The sequence below is a fragment of the Miscanthus floridulus genome, chromosome 13, assembly GCF_019320115.1.
Source record: "Miscanthus floridulus cultivar M001 chromosome 13, ASM1932011v1, whole genome shotgun sequence".
NCBI classification, from domain to species: domain Eukaryota; kingdom Viridiplantae; phylum Streptophyta; class Magnoliopsida; order Poales; family Poaceae; genus Miscanthus; species Miscanthus floridulus.
In genome coordinates this window covers 4,883,506-4,901,890 of record NC_089592.1, presented here as the reverse complement: position 1 = coordinate 4,901,890, position 18,385 = coordinate 4,883,506, and the positions used below count along the sequence as shown (strand labels likewise).

At 42.5% G+C, this 18,385-nt stretch overlaps 2 protein-coding genes across 2 annotated transcripts in view; one reads left to right on the top strand and one right to left on the bottom strand.

Moving 5' to 3' along the window:
* The window catches only part of LOC136501624 (uncharacterized), a 34,127-nt gene extending 17,897 nt beyond the window's left edge, over nucleotides 1-16,230 (top strand). The window contains exons 2-4 of the mRNA XM_066497142.1: nucleotides 12,746-14,516; nucleotides 14,823-14,995; nucleotides 15,522-16,230. Of these exons, the coding sequence (XP_066353239.1) occupies nucleotides 12,746-14,516; nucleotides 14,823-14,995; nucleotides 15,522-15,999 (2,422 nt within the window). The 3' untranslated portion in view covers nucleotides 16,000-16,230. The remainder of the gene's footprint in view (nucleotides 1-12,745; nucleotides 14,517-14,822; nucleotides 14,996-15,521) is intronic.
* A 72-nt stretch (nucleotides 16,231-16,302) lies between these two features.
* LOC136499312 (uncharacterized) lies at nucleotides 16,303-17,676 on the bottom strand. Its single transcript, XM_066495017.1, has 2 exons — nucleotides 17,245-17,676; nucleotides 16,303-16,371 (listed from the first exon to the last, which is right to left on the bottom strand). Exons 1-2 carry the CDS (start codon nucleotides 17,674-17,676, stop codon nucleotides 16,303-16,305), a joined length of 501 nt encoding a protein of 166 aa, XP_066351114.1.
* Nucleotides 17,677-18,385: the final 709 nt, after the last annotated feature.

Genomic DNA, 18,385 nt, shown 5'->3' with positions numbered 1-18,385 from the left:
CTAAAGGTTCCTTTTCTTTTTCTTTTTTTTATTTAATTTGTTTTCAGTTCAGTTACACATATTTATTTAATATATAATATGTTTTTATGTACGTATTCTACGCTGCTAATATAAATACACGCACGCATATAATTACATCTAATTCTCATCTCGAGCATTATTATATTCGAATAAAGTATGAAACTATATATATTATAGATATATATGTATATATACAACACTTTCATAATCTTGTTCTCGAAAATAACGATATCAATAAACATTTAATTTACATCATTTATTCCTTAGGATCAAAGTAGAAATCGCCGTTGGGATTTAGCACTTTTTCTAGAAGAAATCCTGCTATTGACTCTTGAACTGCTTTCAGATGGTCTTTTTGCATTACCCTTTGTTTCAACCATTCAGTCTTGCATTTGAAATAAAAGGAAAAGTATTAATCCATATATATATATTCATTTAAAAATAAATAAAAAATTGATATATACGTACTCTGAGGACATCTTCAGGAGTTCTTCTTATGTGTGCAGTGATAAATTCACAAACGTAGTATCCACACAAGTTATTACCTGGTTCCTGCCGTAAACACCACTGTACGAGAAGAAGATTATTCTCATCATCTCACACGTAAATTGAAGTACGATATAGTAATTAAACACGTGGGGAAGTATATATAGTACAACTTACTGGTATTTCAACTACTTTAAGTGGTGCCTTGCAATCCTTGCGGTGTTGCCGAATAAACTCTTTCCAAACCCTGTGCGACCAATAATGTACGATTGTTAATAAATTATGGCAAAGTCTATTCAATAATAGTTGTGCGCGAGAGATCGAAATTACCCCTGGATAATGTCTATCATATCTTGGTATAGTGCCCGCTCTTTTCTCAATGAGTCCAAGATTACTAACCGACTTGAGTTTAACTCAATGACAATGAGTATCCAGTGAAACATGCATTGGTTTATACACACACGTACATGCATATAAGTTGTATTGATATTACATAAAATATGTAGACTACATTATTATTAACACTTACTCAAAGTTGTACGGGAAAAGTATTGTTGTCTTGTCGTGCTGCTTCACGAAGAACCTCATGATATTCGTCTGTGCTTCAGATACCCAGTGCTCCTTGACAATAATATCGGTTTTGAATACGATATAAGGATCAATGAAGCCAACACTGGTGTCTTGTATTCTTTGGAGCTCTGACATTTGGAATCTGTATATAAATATAAGTTACATGTGAGGATAATTATATACACGTACGCATGAAAGTGAGTTTATTAAATAAAAGTAAGAATCACTTACAAATAAAAGGAGCTAATGATTGATTTGTCCAGAGCGTCCAAGTGGTATAGTTGATGCAATTCTTCGAAACTAATATGTAAGATGTCATCGCCACGGAAGTAATGATGGTCTCTAAATCTGACAAAGATCCACTGCTCACCCCTGCCACACGCCTGCATGTACCACTTGTTGAGCAAGTATATTTGCGTACCCAATTCATTCAGAGCCGCATGGTTGTACCGACTTTTGCCAAATTTATAAGTCTTCCAGGTATCAACTTCCAGGTTCTGGATTGGAGCTTTGCGTGTCAATTGATCCAAGGTTAAACCAGTTAGTTCAAAAAAAGCATTAAGGTCTTGAACCGACACTTCTCCAGAGTTGTCTGGTCGATAGACTTCTATGTTGGAACCATATTCATTAGCAACAACAAGATTTTGCATTGGTTGCTTCTGTTGTCCGAGCTGTGGGACATCCTTCCCTGATGCTCTTTTCCTTTTCTTATGTGCATCATGTGACTTCACGAGGGAGCGGTCATAGTCTGATAGTGGCAGAGGCTTACGAACTTCAAGCATCTTTTTCTTGTGAGCTTCGACCTTCTGTCTCAGCTGATCTTGTGGTATGTAAAAGTACGGCTTCTCCTTAAGCTTCGCTTGTCTCTGCTTTTGGATATCTATAAAAAAAATCTTTCACTTTTTTGTCTTCTTCAGCTGCTATTTGCTCATCAGTCTTTTCATTAAGTATTTCTTGAGAAATAACTCTTTTTTCAGGGTCTTCTTTGCCGCCGGGACCTTAGACGTCTTTGTAGTGCGTCGCTGTGGAGGGGGTGGGGGCGGTGTTGGAGACCGGCGTGGAGGCGATGAGGCCGGTGTTGGAGTCCGGCGTGGAGGCGTTGGAGATCGTTGTGGAGGCGGTGGGGCCGGTGTAGGAGTTGGAGATCGTTGTGGAGGCGATGGGGCCGGTGTAGGAGTTGGAGATCGCCGTGGGGATAAAGTCGTCTCGCCCCCCGCGACGCTGTGATGAGATGGGGAATGAATGATTGGGCTAGGCTGGGGGGAGACCCTGCTACAAAAACAAGTTGTGGGTCAATTATTTTTGAAGCCAATATAAAATTAATGGAAAATAATATTTCATTCACTTTCATTTGTACCTAGGGTGAGGTAGGGGAAGCGGTGGTGCCCCAGGAATGATGATGAAGCGTTTGTGCCATTGAATACATGTCTTCTCTGCTTCTCCTAGTGTCTTCTCCCCATCACCGCCTTCAATGTCAAGAGGAACATTGCTGTAACCTTTGAGCACTCTATCGACCGAGACGCTAGCATATCCAGATTGAATAACTGACCCATGGATTCTTGGTGTCTTCGTTCGGTCTATTGGAGATACAACCCCGACAGCCACCATGATTGATGCATTATTACCATCTGGAATGTGCAGCTCACATGTTGTTAGAGGCTCGGTAATGTCATCAACAGGGAAGCGCAACCCAGCGTCACCTTGAATAACTGGTAGCTCCGTGGAAGCACAACTGCTTTTCATCTGACCAACGGGGCTAATGGTGACTCCCGGCATTGATTGCGATTGCATTTGACTCATTGCTAGCTGCACTTGCCTCTTGATCTCCTCCTGCATTCTTGTCTCAAGAGATTTTTCTTGTTCACGTGATTCAAGCAATGCTTGTCGTGACTCATTAACAAATTGCTCCAATACACGGATTTGGTCTGCCTCCTCATCCTTCTTTCTCTGGCGGCTTCTGTAGGTATCCTTGTCTGCTGGGAATGCTTGTAGCCATGGAACCGCCCCATAGCCTCTTGTTCGACCACCGTGTTCGGGATTCTCTAGGGCATATGTCAATTCATCCTTTTCTCTGTTGGGCTTGAAAACACCACTATCAGCTTCTTCCCTAGCACGAGCTAGTCTCTGTGTTGCTCTCTCAATTTTTTGGCCGAAAATTAGCTTGCCAGTGTCTGGGTCTAGGCTTCCCCCATGAGCGTAGAACCAATTCTTCGCGCGTTGAGGCCAGTTCTTCTCTATTGTTTCAGGTATGATTCCTTTGGCAGTAATCTCTGCTTCTAGGTTCTGCCACTTGGGAATAGCACTCCTATAACCACCTGATCCCATGCGATGATGGTATTGCTTCTGTCGGGCATTCTGCTGATTCCTCATCACACGTTCCTCACTCTCTTGAGATGTCTTGTATTATACGAAGTCATCTTAATGGGACTCCAACTTGACAAACGCCTTAGCATTGAAATCCGGCGTTTCATTCTTCAAGATAAACTTTTTATACAATGTCTTCTTCCAACTCTGGAACAATGTTGCCATCTTCTTCATTGTCCAATCCCTCACTAGCTCCTTCAAAGCATCATCTGCTTGTAATGTGAAATGCTGAGTGATATCTCTCCAAGCTAGGTTCTTGTCACGATCAGATACAAAACTAACATTAGGAGCGGATATCTTCTGCTTCCATTCACGAGCACTAACTAGGATCCTATCCCTTACAATGAACCCACATTGATTGACATATGTCTGAGCATGTGGTCCCAATGGTTTGCCGGTGTCGGTGTCGAATTCTGATATTATGAAACGGCCCTCTAATGGCTTTTTTGGCCCTCGGACTTTCCTACTCTTGTCGGTGGTTGATGTAGATCCAGAGACCGGCTACATGAGTAGAAACACAACGATTAACAACAAATATACGTACGCATGCATCTATAAGAGATGATAGATAATCGAATATACCTCGCCAGTATTTTCTTGCACGACAATTTGTTGATCTTCAACCACCGGGATATTCAGGATATCCTCATAATCAGCAAAGTACTGACTCGTGTCATCTACATCCGTATTGGTGCCGACGTTGATAATATCCGCCATTATGTCATCATTCAAGTTATCATCCGGAGCAGCCATTTGTATCTTCAAGACATAGATAGAATTACTATGGCACATAACATAAGTACATGTGATAACACATATAGAATTACTAAATCCAATTAAATATAATAACACATAATATTTCATAAGGATAAACAATAATAAGGTATAGGCTTTGGAATCGAATCAAAAACACTTTCGATCCAAAAACATGGAAATAAGTACATGTATATATACACATAGAATGATACAATTTTCTCTCTCTCTCTCTCAACACATAGAATAAGTGCATATGTATATATCTCTAGATATGCATGTGATAACACATAGAATGTCTCTCTAGATACAATTTTCTCTCTCTCTCAACACATGGAAATAATTAAGTACATGTATATATACACATAGAAATAATTAAGTACATATATATGTATACATATAGAATCTCTAGATAGAATTAATTACTAAATCTAATTAAACCTAACATATATACATAGATAGAATTACTAAATCAAAATTAAATCTAACACATATATAGAGAGAGATGGAATAATAATTACTAAATATATCAAAAACTATAATAAAAACTATCTAAATAAAGTACTAATTAAATTTTAATACATTTAAATCTAATTAACGTATATAAAAAACTATCTAAAAACTAAGAATAAACTACTAATTAAATTTTAATCATTTTAATCTAACATATATATCAAACACTACCTAAAAAACTATCTAAAAAATATGGCCGAGCTATAGCTAGCAGCTGGCTAGGGGCGGATGGCCATGGCGGGCGTGCTGGCATGGCCGGCCATGGGGCCGAGCTGAGCCGCGCGAGGACAATGTACGGCGGAGACGATCTCGACGGCCGCCGGGCGGGGCTCGACGATGAGGCCGGGCGGGGGTAGACGACGACGGCGGCGCGGCAGAGCTCGACGCGGCCGGGCGCGGCAGAGACGACGAGATCGACGTTGTAGATCGAAAAGTAGAAGATGAATAGAGGAACCATTCGATATATATAGGCCGGGACCCTTTAGTCCCGGCTGGTAACACCAACCGGGACTAAAGATCCTTTAGTCCCGGCTTGTAAGCCGAACCGGGACTAAAGGTCCAACCATTTAGTCCCGGCTCGGCTTACCAGCCAGGACTAAAGGATCTTTAGTCCCGGTTGGTGTTACCAGCCGGGACTAAAGGTATTTTTGGGCGGGCAATTCCGCTAACCCTTTAGTCCCGGTTCCTGGCCTGGGCCGGGACTGAAGGCCTGAAAATTTTGGCAACCCGCCAAAGTGTTGTTTTTTCATTTGACCAAATTTGACTTGGTCAAACTTGCTCAAATAAGACACTAAATGACCTCAGATGAAAAAACTCTAAATACCAAGTTTGATCATCTCAGCAAGATCTACAATTGTTACATAGCTTATTTTCCCATTTGAGAAAGTTTTATCAAACACTAGTCATAAATTCTTAAATCTCATATAGACTTTCTAAAACTATGTCACACACTTGTGAAATTTGAACTACATTTTATTCAAACTTTCTGAAATGAAAAAATGGCCTATATAAGGATTGTATATCTTGATGAGCTGAACAAACTTGGTATTCAAAACTTTTCAATTTGAGACAATCTAGGGTTCCGAAAACTAGTTTATAGGTATAGAAATTTAAAAATCACAAATTTGAACCGTCCAAACTATCTCAAATGGAAAGTTGACCAAAACAATAATTGTAGATCTTGATGATTTTAACAAACTTGGTATTCAAAACTTTTCAATTTGAAGTCATTTAGAGTTCATAATACTAGAGTCAAAGTGTTGTTTTTTCATTTGACCAAATTTGACTTGGTCAAACTTGCACAAATGAGACACTAAATGACCTCAGATGAAAAAACTCGGAATACCAAGTTTTATCATCTCAGCAAGATCTACAATTGTTACATAGCTCATTTTCCCATTTGAGAAAGTTTTATCAAACACTAGTCACAAATTCTTGAATCTCATATAGACTTTCTAAAACTATGTCACACACTTGTGAAATTTGAACTACATTTTGTTCAAACTTTCTCAAATGAAAAATGGCCTATATAAGGATTGTAGATCTTGATGAGCTGAACAAACTTGGTATTCAAAACTTTTCAATTTGAGACAATCTAGGTTTCCGAAAACTAGTTTGTAGGCGTCAAAATTTAAAAATCACAAATTTGAACCATGCAAACTATCTCAAATGGAAAGTTGACCAAAACAACAATTGTAGATCTTGATGATTTTAACAAATTTGGTATTCAAAACTTTTCAATTTGAAGTCATTTAGAGTTCATAATACTAGAGTCAAAGTGTTGTTTTTTCATTTGACCAAATTTGACTTGGTCAAACTTGCTCAAATGAGACACTAAATGACCTCAGATGAAAAAACTCTGAATATCAAGTTTGATCATCTCAGCAAGATCTACAATTGTTACATAGCTCATTTTCTCATTTAAGAAAGTTTTATCAAACACTAGTCATAAATTCTTGAATCTCATATAGACTTTCTACAACTATGTCACAACAGTGCATCGTTGTATCATGCGGGCACAACAGTGAATTTTTTCTTGACGTATGACCCTTGGTTATGATCTTGTTGTAACCATGGAGTGTCTTCATCATTTAACATGATGCTTGGATCTTTCTTCACTACAAAGGGTGGAATTCGGACATTTCTTTCATAATCTTCTGACATGTCTTACTTGTCTTCAATTCCCACTATATTTATTTTTCCAGAAAGAACTATGTGGCGCTTTGGCTCATTGATCATTGAGTTGATGTCTTCGTTTTTTCCTCTCTTTGATTTTGTAGACATGTCTTTCACATAGAACATCTGACTCACATCGGCAGCAAGGACGAATGGTTCGTCTTTGTACCCAATATTGTTGAGGTCCACTATTGTCATTCCATACTCTTTGTCGACTGTTACCCCTCCTCCGGTCAGCTTGACCCATTAGCACCGGAACAAAGGGACTTTAAAATTAGGTGCGTAGTCTAGTTCCCATATATCTTCTATGCGGCCATAATATGTTTGTATATTCCCATTTGGATCTGTGCCATCTATGCGAACACCACTATTTTGATTGGTGCTCCTTTTATCTTGGGCAACTGTGTAAAATGTATTCCCATTTATCTCGTACCCTTGGTACGTGAGGATATGCCACGATGGTTGCCTAGCCAATAAATACAGTTGCTCATCAATATTGTCATCGCCTTGACATTCTTTTCGCAACCAACCACTGAAACTTTCCATGTGCTGACGCCTAATCCAAGCTTCAGTCTTTCCTGGAAACTTGGATCGTAAGAACTCCTTATGTATCTCGATGTATGGATGCACCAATGACGAGTTCTGAAGAACTGTGTGGTGTGCTTTATTGAAATAATCGTCTTCCATGCCAATATATGTTTTCTTCCCTAAAGTTCCTTTACCACTGAGTCTCCCCTCATGTTGCGATTCGGGAACGCCAATCGGGGCAAGGTCAGGAATAAAGTCAACACAAAACTCAATGACCTCCTCTATTCCATAGCCCTGGGCGATGCTTCCTTCAGGCTTAGAACGGACTTTCACATATTTCTTCAAGACTCCCATAAACCTCTCGAAGGGGAACATGTTATGTAAGAACACAGGTCCAAGAATACTAATCTCCTTCACCAAATGAACTAGGAGGTGTGTCATGATATTAAAGAAGGATGGAGGGAACACCAACTCAAAGCTAATAAGACATTGAACCACATCATTCTGTAGAGTAGCTAGTTCCACTGGATTGATTGCCTTCTGAGAAATTGCATTGAGGAATGCACATAGCTTCACGGTGGCTAGACGTATATGTGGAGGTAGAATTCCTCTTAAAGCAACTGGAAGCAATTGCGTCATAAGCACATGGCAGTCGTGGGACTTTAAGTTTAAGAATTTCTTCTCTGGCACATTTATTATACCCTTTATATTGGAGGAGAATCCCGATGGGACCTTGATGCTGCTTAGACATTCGAACATGCTATCCCTCTCTTCTTTGCTAAGCGTATAGCTAGTAGGACTTAAGTAATGACGTCCATCATCTGTCTTCTCTGGATGAAGGTTGTCTCATTCTTTCATGCCCTGCAAGTCCTGGCGTGCTTCAAGTGAATCCTTTGGCTTCCCGTACACACCCATGAATCCTAATAGGTTCACACAAAGATTATTTGTCAGGTGCATCACGTCGATTGCGTTGCGGACCTCTAGGACTTGCCAATAGGGTAGCTCCCAAAAGATGGACTTCTTCTTCCACATGGGTGCGTGTCCCTTAGTATCTTTGGGAACAAATTCGCTGCCTTGTCCCTTTCCAAATACTACTTTCACATCCTTGACCATTGCGAGTACATCTTCTCCGGTTCGGTTATGAGGCTTCTTCCGGTGGTCTGGCTTACCTTTAAAATGCTTCCCTTTCTTTCTTACTTTGTGATTCAAATGAAGGAATCGACGATGGCCAAGGTACACGACCTTTTGACATCTTTTCAAATATATACTGCCAAGGTCATCAAAACAATGTGTGCATGCATTATATCCTTTGTTTGTCTGACCTGAAAGATTACTTAAAGCAGGCCAATCATTGATTGTTACGAACAACATTGCTCGTAGGTCAAAGTGTTCTTGTTTGTACTCATCCCAGACACGTACACCTGGTTTGTTCCATAAAACTAGAAGTTCTTCAACTAATGGCTTCAGATAGACATCAATGTCGTTGCCAGGTTGCCTTGGACCTTAGATGAGGATCGGCATCATAATGAACTTCCGCTTCATGCATAACCATGGAGGAAGGTTGTAGATACATAGAGTAACTGGCCAAGTGCTATGACTAGTGCTCTGCTCCCCAAAAGGATTCATACCATCTGTACTTAAGGCGAACCTTAAGTTTCTAGCCTCATTTGCAAACTCTGGAAATTCCCTGTCTATCGCTCTCCACTAGGACCCATCAGCTGGGTGTCTCAGCATATTGTCTACCTTACGGTCTTCTTTATGCCACCGTAACAACTTTGCATGGTCTTTATTTCTGAACAAACGTTTTAAGCGTGGTATTATAGGAGCATACCACATAACCTTGGCAAGGATTTTCTTTCTAGGACGTTGTTCACCCTCGACGTCACTAGGATCATCGCGCCTGATCTTATACCGCGCTGCTTTACATACCGGGCATTCATCCAAATTCTCGTATTCATTGCCATGGTAGAGGATGCAGTCATTAGGACATGCATGTATCTTCTGGATTTTTAATCCCAAATGGCAGACAACCTTTTTTGCTTCATACGTAGTGGTGGGCAATTCATTTGGCTTCGGAAGCATCTTCTTTATGAGGTTCAATAAATTCCCAAATGCCTTGTCGGATACACCATTCTTTGTCTTCTACTATAGCAATTCTAGTGTTGTACCCAACTTTTTTTGCCCCTCTTCGGCCGTCGGGTATAGCAACTTCCTATGATCCTCAAGCATGCGCTCGAACTTAACTTTCTCTTTTTCACTTTCGCATTCTTGTTGTGCATCACGAATGGCATCGCCAAGAGCATCACCGAGATCATCTTCTGCCGCTACCTCTTCTTCATCTCCCCCCATTGTAGTATCATCAAAGGCACCATACTGAGCAATAATGTCATCAATGTCTAAATCTTCTCCTTCACCTTCTTCCATCATGACCCCGCTTTCTCCATGCTTAGTCCAACATATATAGTTTGACATGAAACCTGACTTAAGCAAATGTGAATGAAGACTCATTGGGCTTGAATATTCCTTTAAATTCTTACATATGGCACATGGACAGCACATGAAACCATCCCGCTTATTTGCCTCGGCCACACCTAAGAAATAGTGCACGCCCTCAATAAAGTCTTGGGAGCGACGATCGGCATTGTACATCCAATGGCGTGACATAATCTGCATTACACGACAAATTATGAAAACCTTAAACATAATTAATTATTTTATTACACAACATAGATGACACACACACGGTTGATTAATTAACTAAGCCTGGCTACAACGTAAGCAATCCCAACTATCACTAAACAAACTAAAACTACAATGCACTTCAGTAACATAATTATTTCGTGACCGTACGCAACTAAAACAGACAAATCATTCTTCTGTTGAATATCAATAAGCTTCTCCTGCTGGCTCACTGCCTCATTATCAGCAGCCGCTACCTCAAGCGCACCTGAATTCTGCACGTATGTAGCATAATCTTCCTCCCAGTACCAACCATCGCATCAATTGCCCTCCCACTGAAATTAAAGCCAAAAAATATTTAGTTAAAAATATTCAAGAAAAGCAGGTCAATTAGCCATAATAATCAAATGCGTAAGAAACTCACATCGTGATCCGGGCACTTGTAGAAAACACGACCCTTGTTGGGTCCCTGTCTCTTGACTCGGTACTCCATCACAATCTTCTGCTTACACTTGCCGCAGATAATGAGAGGGAGTTCTGGCCTCAGTCGTTTCGCAACCGAACGAGAGGCCGAGGATCCGGTACCAGTTGCCATCTACTTTTTATACTTATTTTTATAAACTAGTGTAAATTTCACATTTTCTAAAATAATATATTTAAACAAAACTAAAATTATTTATTTATCTAACTAAACCATGAAATATGTACTATGTATAATAGTAAAATACCAAACTATCAAGTGATTTTACTATTATAAATCATCATGTGATTTTGAGCTAAAAATGACATAGAAATCACATAGCTCAAAAACATGTTTCAATAAATAACCATTCGTACTAGTTGACCTTGCTTACGTGATCATCTCGGTGAGCATTTCTCCACCGGACGGCACCGTACTTGGCCAAGGAAGAGCTCCGATTCTACGAGGAAGGCAACACGGTCTTCCACGACCGTTGCCGCTCTCCCTCGTAGAATCAAAGCTCCTCCTTGACGTCCGTTACCGCTCGGCAGAGAACATGCTCGCCGAAATGAACACGGTCCGCAAGTTCAACTAGTACGGATTTTCTATAATTTTCTAACTATTTTCTAAGTTTTTCATTTCATGGAAAATTTAATTCTAAAAAATAAAAGGCATGATTTCTAAGTATTTCATTTCATGGAAAAAATAATTCTAAGTGACCTGCTCGATATCGGCGAGCTCGCGGGCGTTTAGGTTGCCGAGGATAGTAACATTTGTAGATGACATTTGTAGGTCTGAAGTTATCAAATATCCATCAAATTATAGCTCAAAAACATGTTTCAATAAATAACCATCCGTACTAGTTGACCTTGCTTACGTGATCATCTCGGCGAGCATTTCTCCACCGGACGGCACCGTACTTGGCCAAGGAAGAGCTCCGATTCTACGAGAAAGGGAACATGGTCTTCCACGACCGTTGCCGCTCTCCCTCGTAGAATCAAAGCTCCTTTTTGACGTCCGTTACCGCTCGGCAGAGAACATGCTCGCCGAGCTGAACACGGTTCGCAAGTTCAACTAGTACGGATTTTCTACAATTTTCTAACAATTTTCTAAGTTTTTTATTTCATGGAAAAATTAATTCTAAGATCACGTAAGCCGCCGGGGACGAGGATGGCGCGTGCTCCAGCGAGGACGAGCGAGGCGTGATTTTGATGAACTAATTTAACTTTTGTTTATCCAAACATATATGCAAATCATCATGTGATTTTGAGCTAAAAATGACATATAAAATCATAATAAAGTCCAACATATAAAGTTACACATGCATCTACATCGCAAAATGAGATAAGCTACTGATAAAACATAAGAGAATTAAGTTTGTTACCTCCAAAATCGAAGAGCAACACCAATGGAGGGGGAGAGAGCAAGAACAACAGCAAGCTGAAGAACAGAGGCAGTGAGTTTGAATGAAATGGCTCGGGCTCGGGGAGGAAGAAATGAGCTGGTCTATAGGCCGGGATAATTAGTCCCGGTTAGGGGCCCAAACTGGGACTAAAGATTAATCTTTATTCCCGGGGCATCACCTAAATCGGGACTAAAAGCTTTAGTCCCGACTGGTATTACCAACCAGGACTAAAGGTGGTAATACCAGCCGGGACTAAAGATCCCTGCTCCGCGGACGACCGTTGGGCAGGAACCTTTAGTCCTGGTTGGTATTACCAACCGGGACTAAAGGATCCTTTAGTTCCGGGGGCAAAAAATGCCGATGCTAATACTAAATTGGGACATCGTTCTAAAGTCTATTCTATAGTAGTGTGGAGGGAGACCAGGGGACTGCAACTATTCGTTTTGCACACCAGGACAGGAAACGGAGAGCGTCTCCTCAGCTACCGTCGACATGAATATTGGATGGGACGCTTCGGGTCTTTAGCTGCGGTCGACAGGAACTGATGTAGTGGAGCTGTGATGACGTGGCTTCACCAAATCACTGGAAAATCCTCTAGTGGGGTTCTTCTATTTAGGTATAGTAGATAGTAGATGTGCAGGAGGAGAAACGTTCGATCGTTGTGTTGCAACTTGTGATTTGTAAAGCTGTAATGATTAAAGCAATAATAATCTGTTGCCCTTTAATGACTTATGGGACAAATGAGATCGGTAAGAAACTGACGACGGACCATTCATGTTTGTTGCCCGCAGGATCTTCAAGGACTGGGAGAGAAGTGTAGAGTATCTCGTGAGTTTTCTGGAGACGTACCTTCTACTCATGGCTAAGGTTACCGAATTCACCGCGAGGATGATTAATTGGACGGGGTTATTCCTTATATTTGTTTCTTCAACAGTCGTAATATTCCCACTCTCGTGCGTTGCTTTGTGCGTCGAGCTGATCTACCTGCTCGGGCCTTTGGCCTGTGCAGCGATATCGTCATTGCGCATAGCGAAGCTCAATCACGGTTATCAAAGGGATGGGACTGACAGCATGACAGACATGATGGCAACACTGAACATATTCTATTCTCTTGTTATTTTCCAAGGCACCATGTTCGTGTTATTGCTCTTTTGTATAACCATGGGCGAGACAGTCATTGCAAGCCACCTCCTTGCACTAGAGCAACTGCCAGAGAAGTGGGGCGAGGATGCCATCGGCAGGTACCTTTCTGATATCAGCGCGAAATGCAGGAAGGATCCTCTATCCATCAAGGGCAGGGACCTGATCAAGTACGGCGCTGAGTTGCTGGATTCTGAATCCCAGGAGGACTACCTGTATGGTGCAAGGCTACTCAGCGCCTTTATTAAGAAGGGGGAAGATGTGAGGTGGCTGCTGCTTCCCTCGACGCACAGGATTCAGAGACTGATAGATTCACTTATGATAAGCAGCAGCAGCAGCCTAGATGAAGCCTGTGTTCAATTAAAATACCAATCCCGCAGCGGTACATGCTATGCAGTGATCGGCAGCCTAGACGATAAAAAGGAGATTAGAGAGCTCGCGGCGACGATCGTGGCCGATGTTGCTGCCCACATAGATGACTTATCCAAGTACCCTGGGGCTATGCGGTGCATCTCCTCCCTGCTCCAAGATCAAGAGGAGACCACCCAGACGTATCGGAATCGGAACAGCAAACAAGTCCCTGATGATCCACCCCAGCATCAGCGACCAACAGGACCACTGAAAAAAGGAGAGCATTACCAAGAGATAGTGATAAGAGAAGAGACACCGCACATACAACTCATGAGAGACCAGGAGAGAATGAAGATAAGGGAACACAGACACCGGCACAAGAGGGAAGGAGGTACAAGCAACGAGCTGGTTCAGCAAGGCTTGACCATCCTAGAGTTGCTGGCGTCCAGCAGCGAATACAACCGCAGGATTATATGCGGGGCCCCCGAGCTCCTTCCTAAAATCACAGCACCCGTCTACTCGGCGACCTTAATTCAGGATGTCAAAACCAAGGCTTGGGCAGACATTGTAACCAGATGCCTCAAAGTGCTGTACCAGCTCATCCGCGCTCCAGACCGGCCTAGCAGGAGGATGCGCCGTCAAATCTTCTCAGAGCATCAAGCACTGAGCAACCTGAAGAGAATTCTTCTTGAACTGGGCAATGATGAAGCTGACCACCAAGAACTGCAGCTGGTTGCCATGGAGATCCTCACAGAACTGGCACTGGATTTGTCTACCAACCTCTCCGAGGAAATTAAAGAAGTACTTGTCACAAATCAGCTGCAACTCTTCCTGCTTGCTAATGGAGATGGTGCCGCCATGGTTGGGAGGACACTGGTATCCCTGTCAACTAACAGTGAAAGTAACTCTGCCCTCATCATGACCACGCAAGATGGCATTATTGGTCGTCTCACTGAAATACTTGATGATAAGAAGAACGTCACGCAGAGAACAATAGCAGCAGAGATAATGGCGAACCTGTGTGCTCACTGTAATGTGGACAATACTATGAAAGAAATACTGCTGCCAAAGGTGAGTGTGCAAGTCTATTAATCTAATCAAAATACATCAGTAGCACAACACTACCTTTTTTTCCCCTGAAAATAGTGGATATACATTGAAAGCATGTTAACACAACAGTTTTTATCTTCTCATTTACATTTTACAAGTACGAAATATGTGTGCATTGATTTGAATTCCATTTCCTATTCTTTTTAGAAGGAGACTTTGTTTCAACAAAAAATTATTGTTCCAGGCTTGGCACCCCGCAAAATGCTAATGATTACAGAAGAACAACAAAAAAACGAAGAGAACTGATAAGTAACTTTGTCATTGCAGGTCCTCAGAGAAATAATGTCAATGACAATAAAATCACAACAAAGACAAATTTCAGCGGGCCAGAACAAACCTGCATCAAGAGACGAGCATAACCAGCGGGGAAGACCACCATCTGTATCCAGAGAGGATGAAGAAAGGCATAACATTTCTAGGGTACTCCGTTTACGCAGAAGGTAATACCTCAAATAAATCTGAGTCATTGATTTTTTTAGGTGTTTTAAATTAATTAATTAACCTAGAAAAAGGAAAAATAAATATTAGCAAATCTCTTCTTCACGGGAGAAACAAACGGGCGAGCGGCCCTTCCTTTGGGTGCATATATATGGAGCACGATAGCGGGTGGAATATTTTTACCGTACGTAGCTCTCATCAAATTATGACAATTAAATTATGCCATGCACGTTAGGCTAAATCCAAATTTTGTCACGTATATCCAAAGTATGCTAATCAAATTATGTTATGTCATGTTTAAATTATGCTAATCAAATTATGTTATATCCAAATTTACAAAATAAAAAGACTTAACGTATCCAATAGACCACACATGCATCAATTAAATCTAGAAAAAAATATATCTAAAACTTTCCTTATTTATCTTATTTTAATTAATTAAATATATATTTTGGTCTATTACCTTCCTAGAAGGTAATAGATGATCCTAACCATATATTCTAATTCTATTAAATGAATGGCGCGTAGATGCTTAGGAGTACCACGACAAAGCCCCACAAGGATAGAGGACATTTCTGATCAAGAAAGGGAGGAGCAAGAAGCGTTTTTATCCCTTGCTCAGGTGATATGTGATAAACTGAACGGTGCAGATTTGGATGGTGCAATTCAGATAGCCTTTCATAATGAGAACAATGCAGGAAGTGTGGAGCGACGACGTGAAATATTTGTGTATAAGCTCAAGACCATAATAGACGACAACCGTCATGCAACAGCAGACAGTCTGAGAATTGTGAAGCTTTGTGGTCAGATTGCTGAATCAGTGATGCGCTGCGAACAGTATGTGGAAATCTTTAGAAACAAGGGATTTAAGAGTTCACTATCTGAAGCTTCGAAAACCATGTCCGAACTTGAAAGCTGCATGCGTTTCGTTGGGACTGATTTCGGACTCAACAAGACTGTCAGGCCGCTCTTTTCTGAAATTGAGGAGACTTGGTCAGAGATGTAGAACATAAACTGTGACTGGCATGACACTAGTGCATCTCTAGTCGTCGCATGTATCAGTATATGTGATTTGCTTTGTTTCATTTCTCGCTATTTTTTTTATGGAACATATATATTGGAGTGTTGTTTTCACACAAATTGTATCCGTTCTCTGAATAAGCATGTTACCGATTTCCTGTATGTGCCTGGAATAATTAACTTTGGTATTAAAAGTTTACATGATGTGCAAGCTGGTTCCCAATGCAAACCAAACCTGTTTGTCTCCAGTTGTTTGCTAAGTTCTCTTGACAAACTAATCTAAACGCCTCTACCTGAGCCTCTGATCTTTGATGTACTTTGGAAAGGCTCCGCCTTTTACCAACCGGTTCTCCGGCATCTGTGGAATGGAAATGCAGGTTGACCTCAAAAAAAAATGCAAACCTGTGGGTGTGGTTGGTAGTCCTGGAACCATACCTTGCAAAATGTTTCAAACCCTTCTCTGATCAAGAAGCTTTTTTATCTTTATTTTTAAATGTTTGTTGAGCTATTTTTCAATTTTCGACTATGTTTGACATAAAAATAAATAAATGGCAACTATGAATATTTTCTAAGTCGACTTTAAACTCTTAATAAGTGAATATGAGATGGTTGGCTTCACTTGCTCTAATAATGGCATGCATCATGAGTAGGTAATAGACAAATAGGGTATATGTATATGTGTACTTTTTATATTAGCTTTTGTTTATGTAACGGGTTGTGGAGGACAATTGTTTAGTAGTGGCATGGCATGTGTAGATAACTGAGAACGTACACACACGTGACACGTTTACAGGCAAGTAATACGTATTCCAGTGCCACACTGATTCAGCAACAGCTCTCGTACGTATCAAATCTGAACAAGTGAACGCTCTCTGTTCCTCTGTCACTACCCTATACAGGAGCTTTGCCCCAAAAATAATCGGCAAACGACACTCGACGTAGGTTTTAACGGCAAAGCGCTCTCTGTTCCCAACTTGTTGTCACTACCCTATACAGGAGCTTTGCCCCAAAAATAATCGGCAAACGACACTCGACGTAGGTTTTAACGGCAAAGAGCTATTTGCCGAGTGTCAATCGTCGGGCACTCGGCAAAGACTATGCCGAGTCCAAAAAGCACTCGGCAAACATTTGTCGGGGAAAAAAAAACAAGTCGCCGGCGGCACCACCACCACAGCCGCCGGCCACCACCACCACCACCACCACCGCCGCCGCCGGCCACCACCACCACCACCAAAGCCACCGCCGCCACCACCACGCCCCGACGCTGGCCACCACCACAACCGCCACCAAAGACGCCGCCACCACCACCACACCACGTCGCCCGCCGCCAGATCCGGCCGCCACCAGCCGGATCCGGGAGAGGGAGGACCAGATCCGACTGGGAGAAGAAGAAGGGGAGGGGAGGGGCCGCCGCCATGGAGCCCGCCACCGCCGCGTTGCTCGCCGTGGAGCCTGCCGCTAGAGGGCTCCTAACCGTCAGATCCACGGATCCACCGCCACCGGGATTGAACCCACCGGATCCGCCGCCGGAGGACACCTCTCCGCCGGACCCGCGCCGTGGTGGCTCCATCCCACCGGATCCGCAATGCCACCCGCCGGTGGAGCCATGGAGGGAGGGGAGGAGGGCGGATCTACACCGCCACCCGCTGCTGCTGCTCCGCATCGCCGGGAGGGGCCGAGCCGCCCTGCGCCATAGACGGGAGGGGCTGGGCTGCCTCGCGCGCGGCCGTGAAGGGCCCCCCAGAGGGAGGGGAGCGGCGTGGCGGCGCCGGAGAGAGGGCGCGGGCGGGCAAATCTGGGGAGGAGGAGGAGGAAGGAGAGGGAGGAGGGGAGGTAGGAGAGGGAGGAGGGGAGGGAGGGGAGGGGCGCGCCGGCGCCAAAAATGGAGGAGGGGAGGGAGGGAGGGGGCGGCCGTGGGGGAAGAAGAAGGGGGAGGGGAGGGGCGCCCGCGGGAAGAAGAAGTGGGAGGGGAGGGGCGCCGTCGGGGGAAGAAGAATGGAGAGGGGAGGGGCGCCCGCGGGAAGAAGAAGGGGGAGGGGAGAGGCGTCCGCGGGGAATTAAGTAGGATTTTGTCCTTTGCCGAGTGTCCTAGATCTGGGCACTCGGCAAAGTTTTTTTTTCATTTTTTCCTCTCCTTCTCTCCCAGAAAAAAGATTTTATTTCTTTGCCGAGTGTAAAAAAGAAAAAACACTCGGCAAACCCCCTATTTGCCGAGTGTTTTTTTTTACACTCGGCAAACCTCTTCTTTGCCGAGTGTTTTTTTCCGAGGGTTTTAGCGCAGCACTTGGCAAAGAATTTGTTCATCGAGTGTCCGTGGAAAAACACTCGGTAAATATAAAAACACTCGGTAAATTTGACGTTTCCGGTAGTGT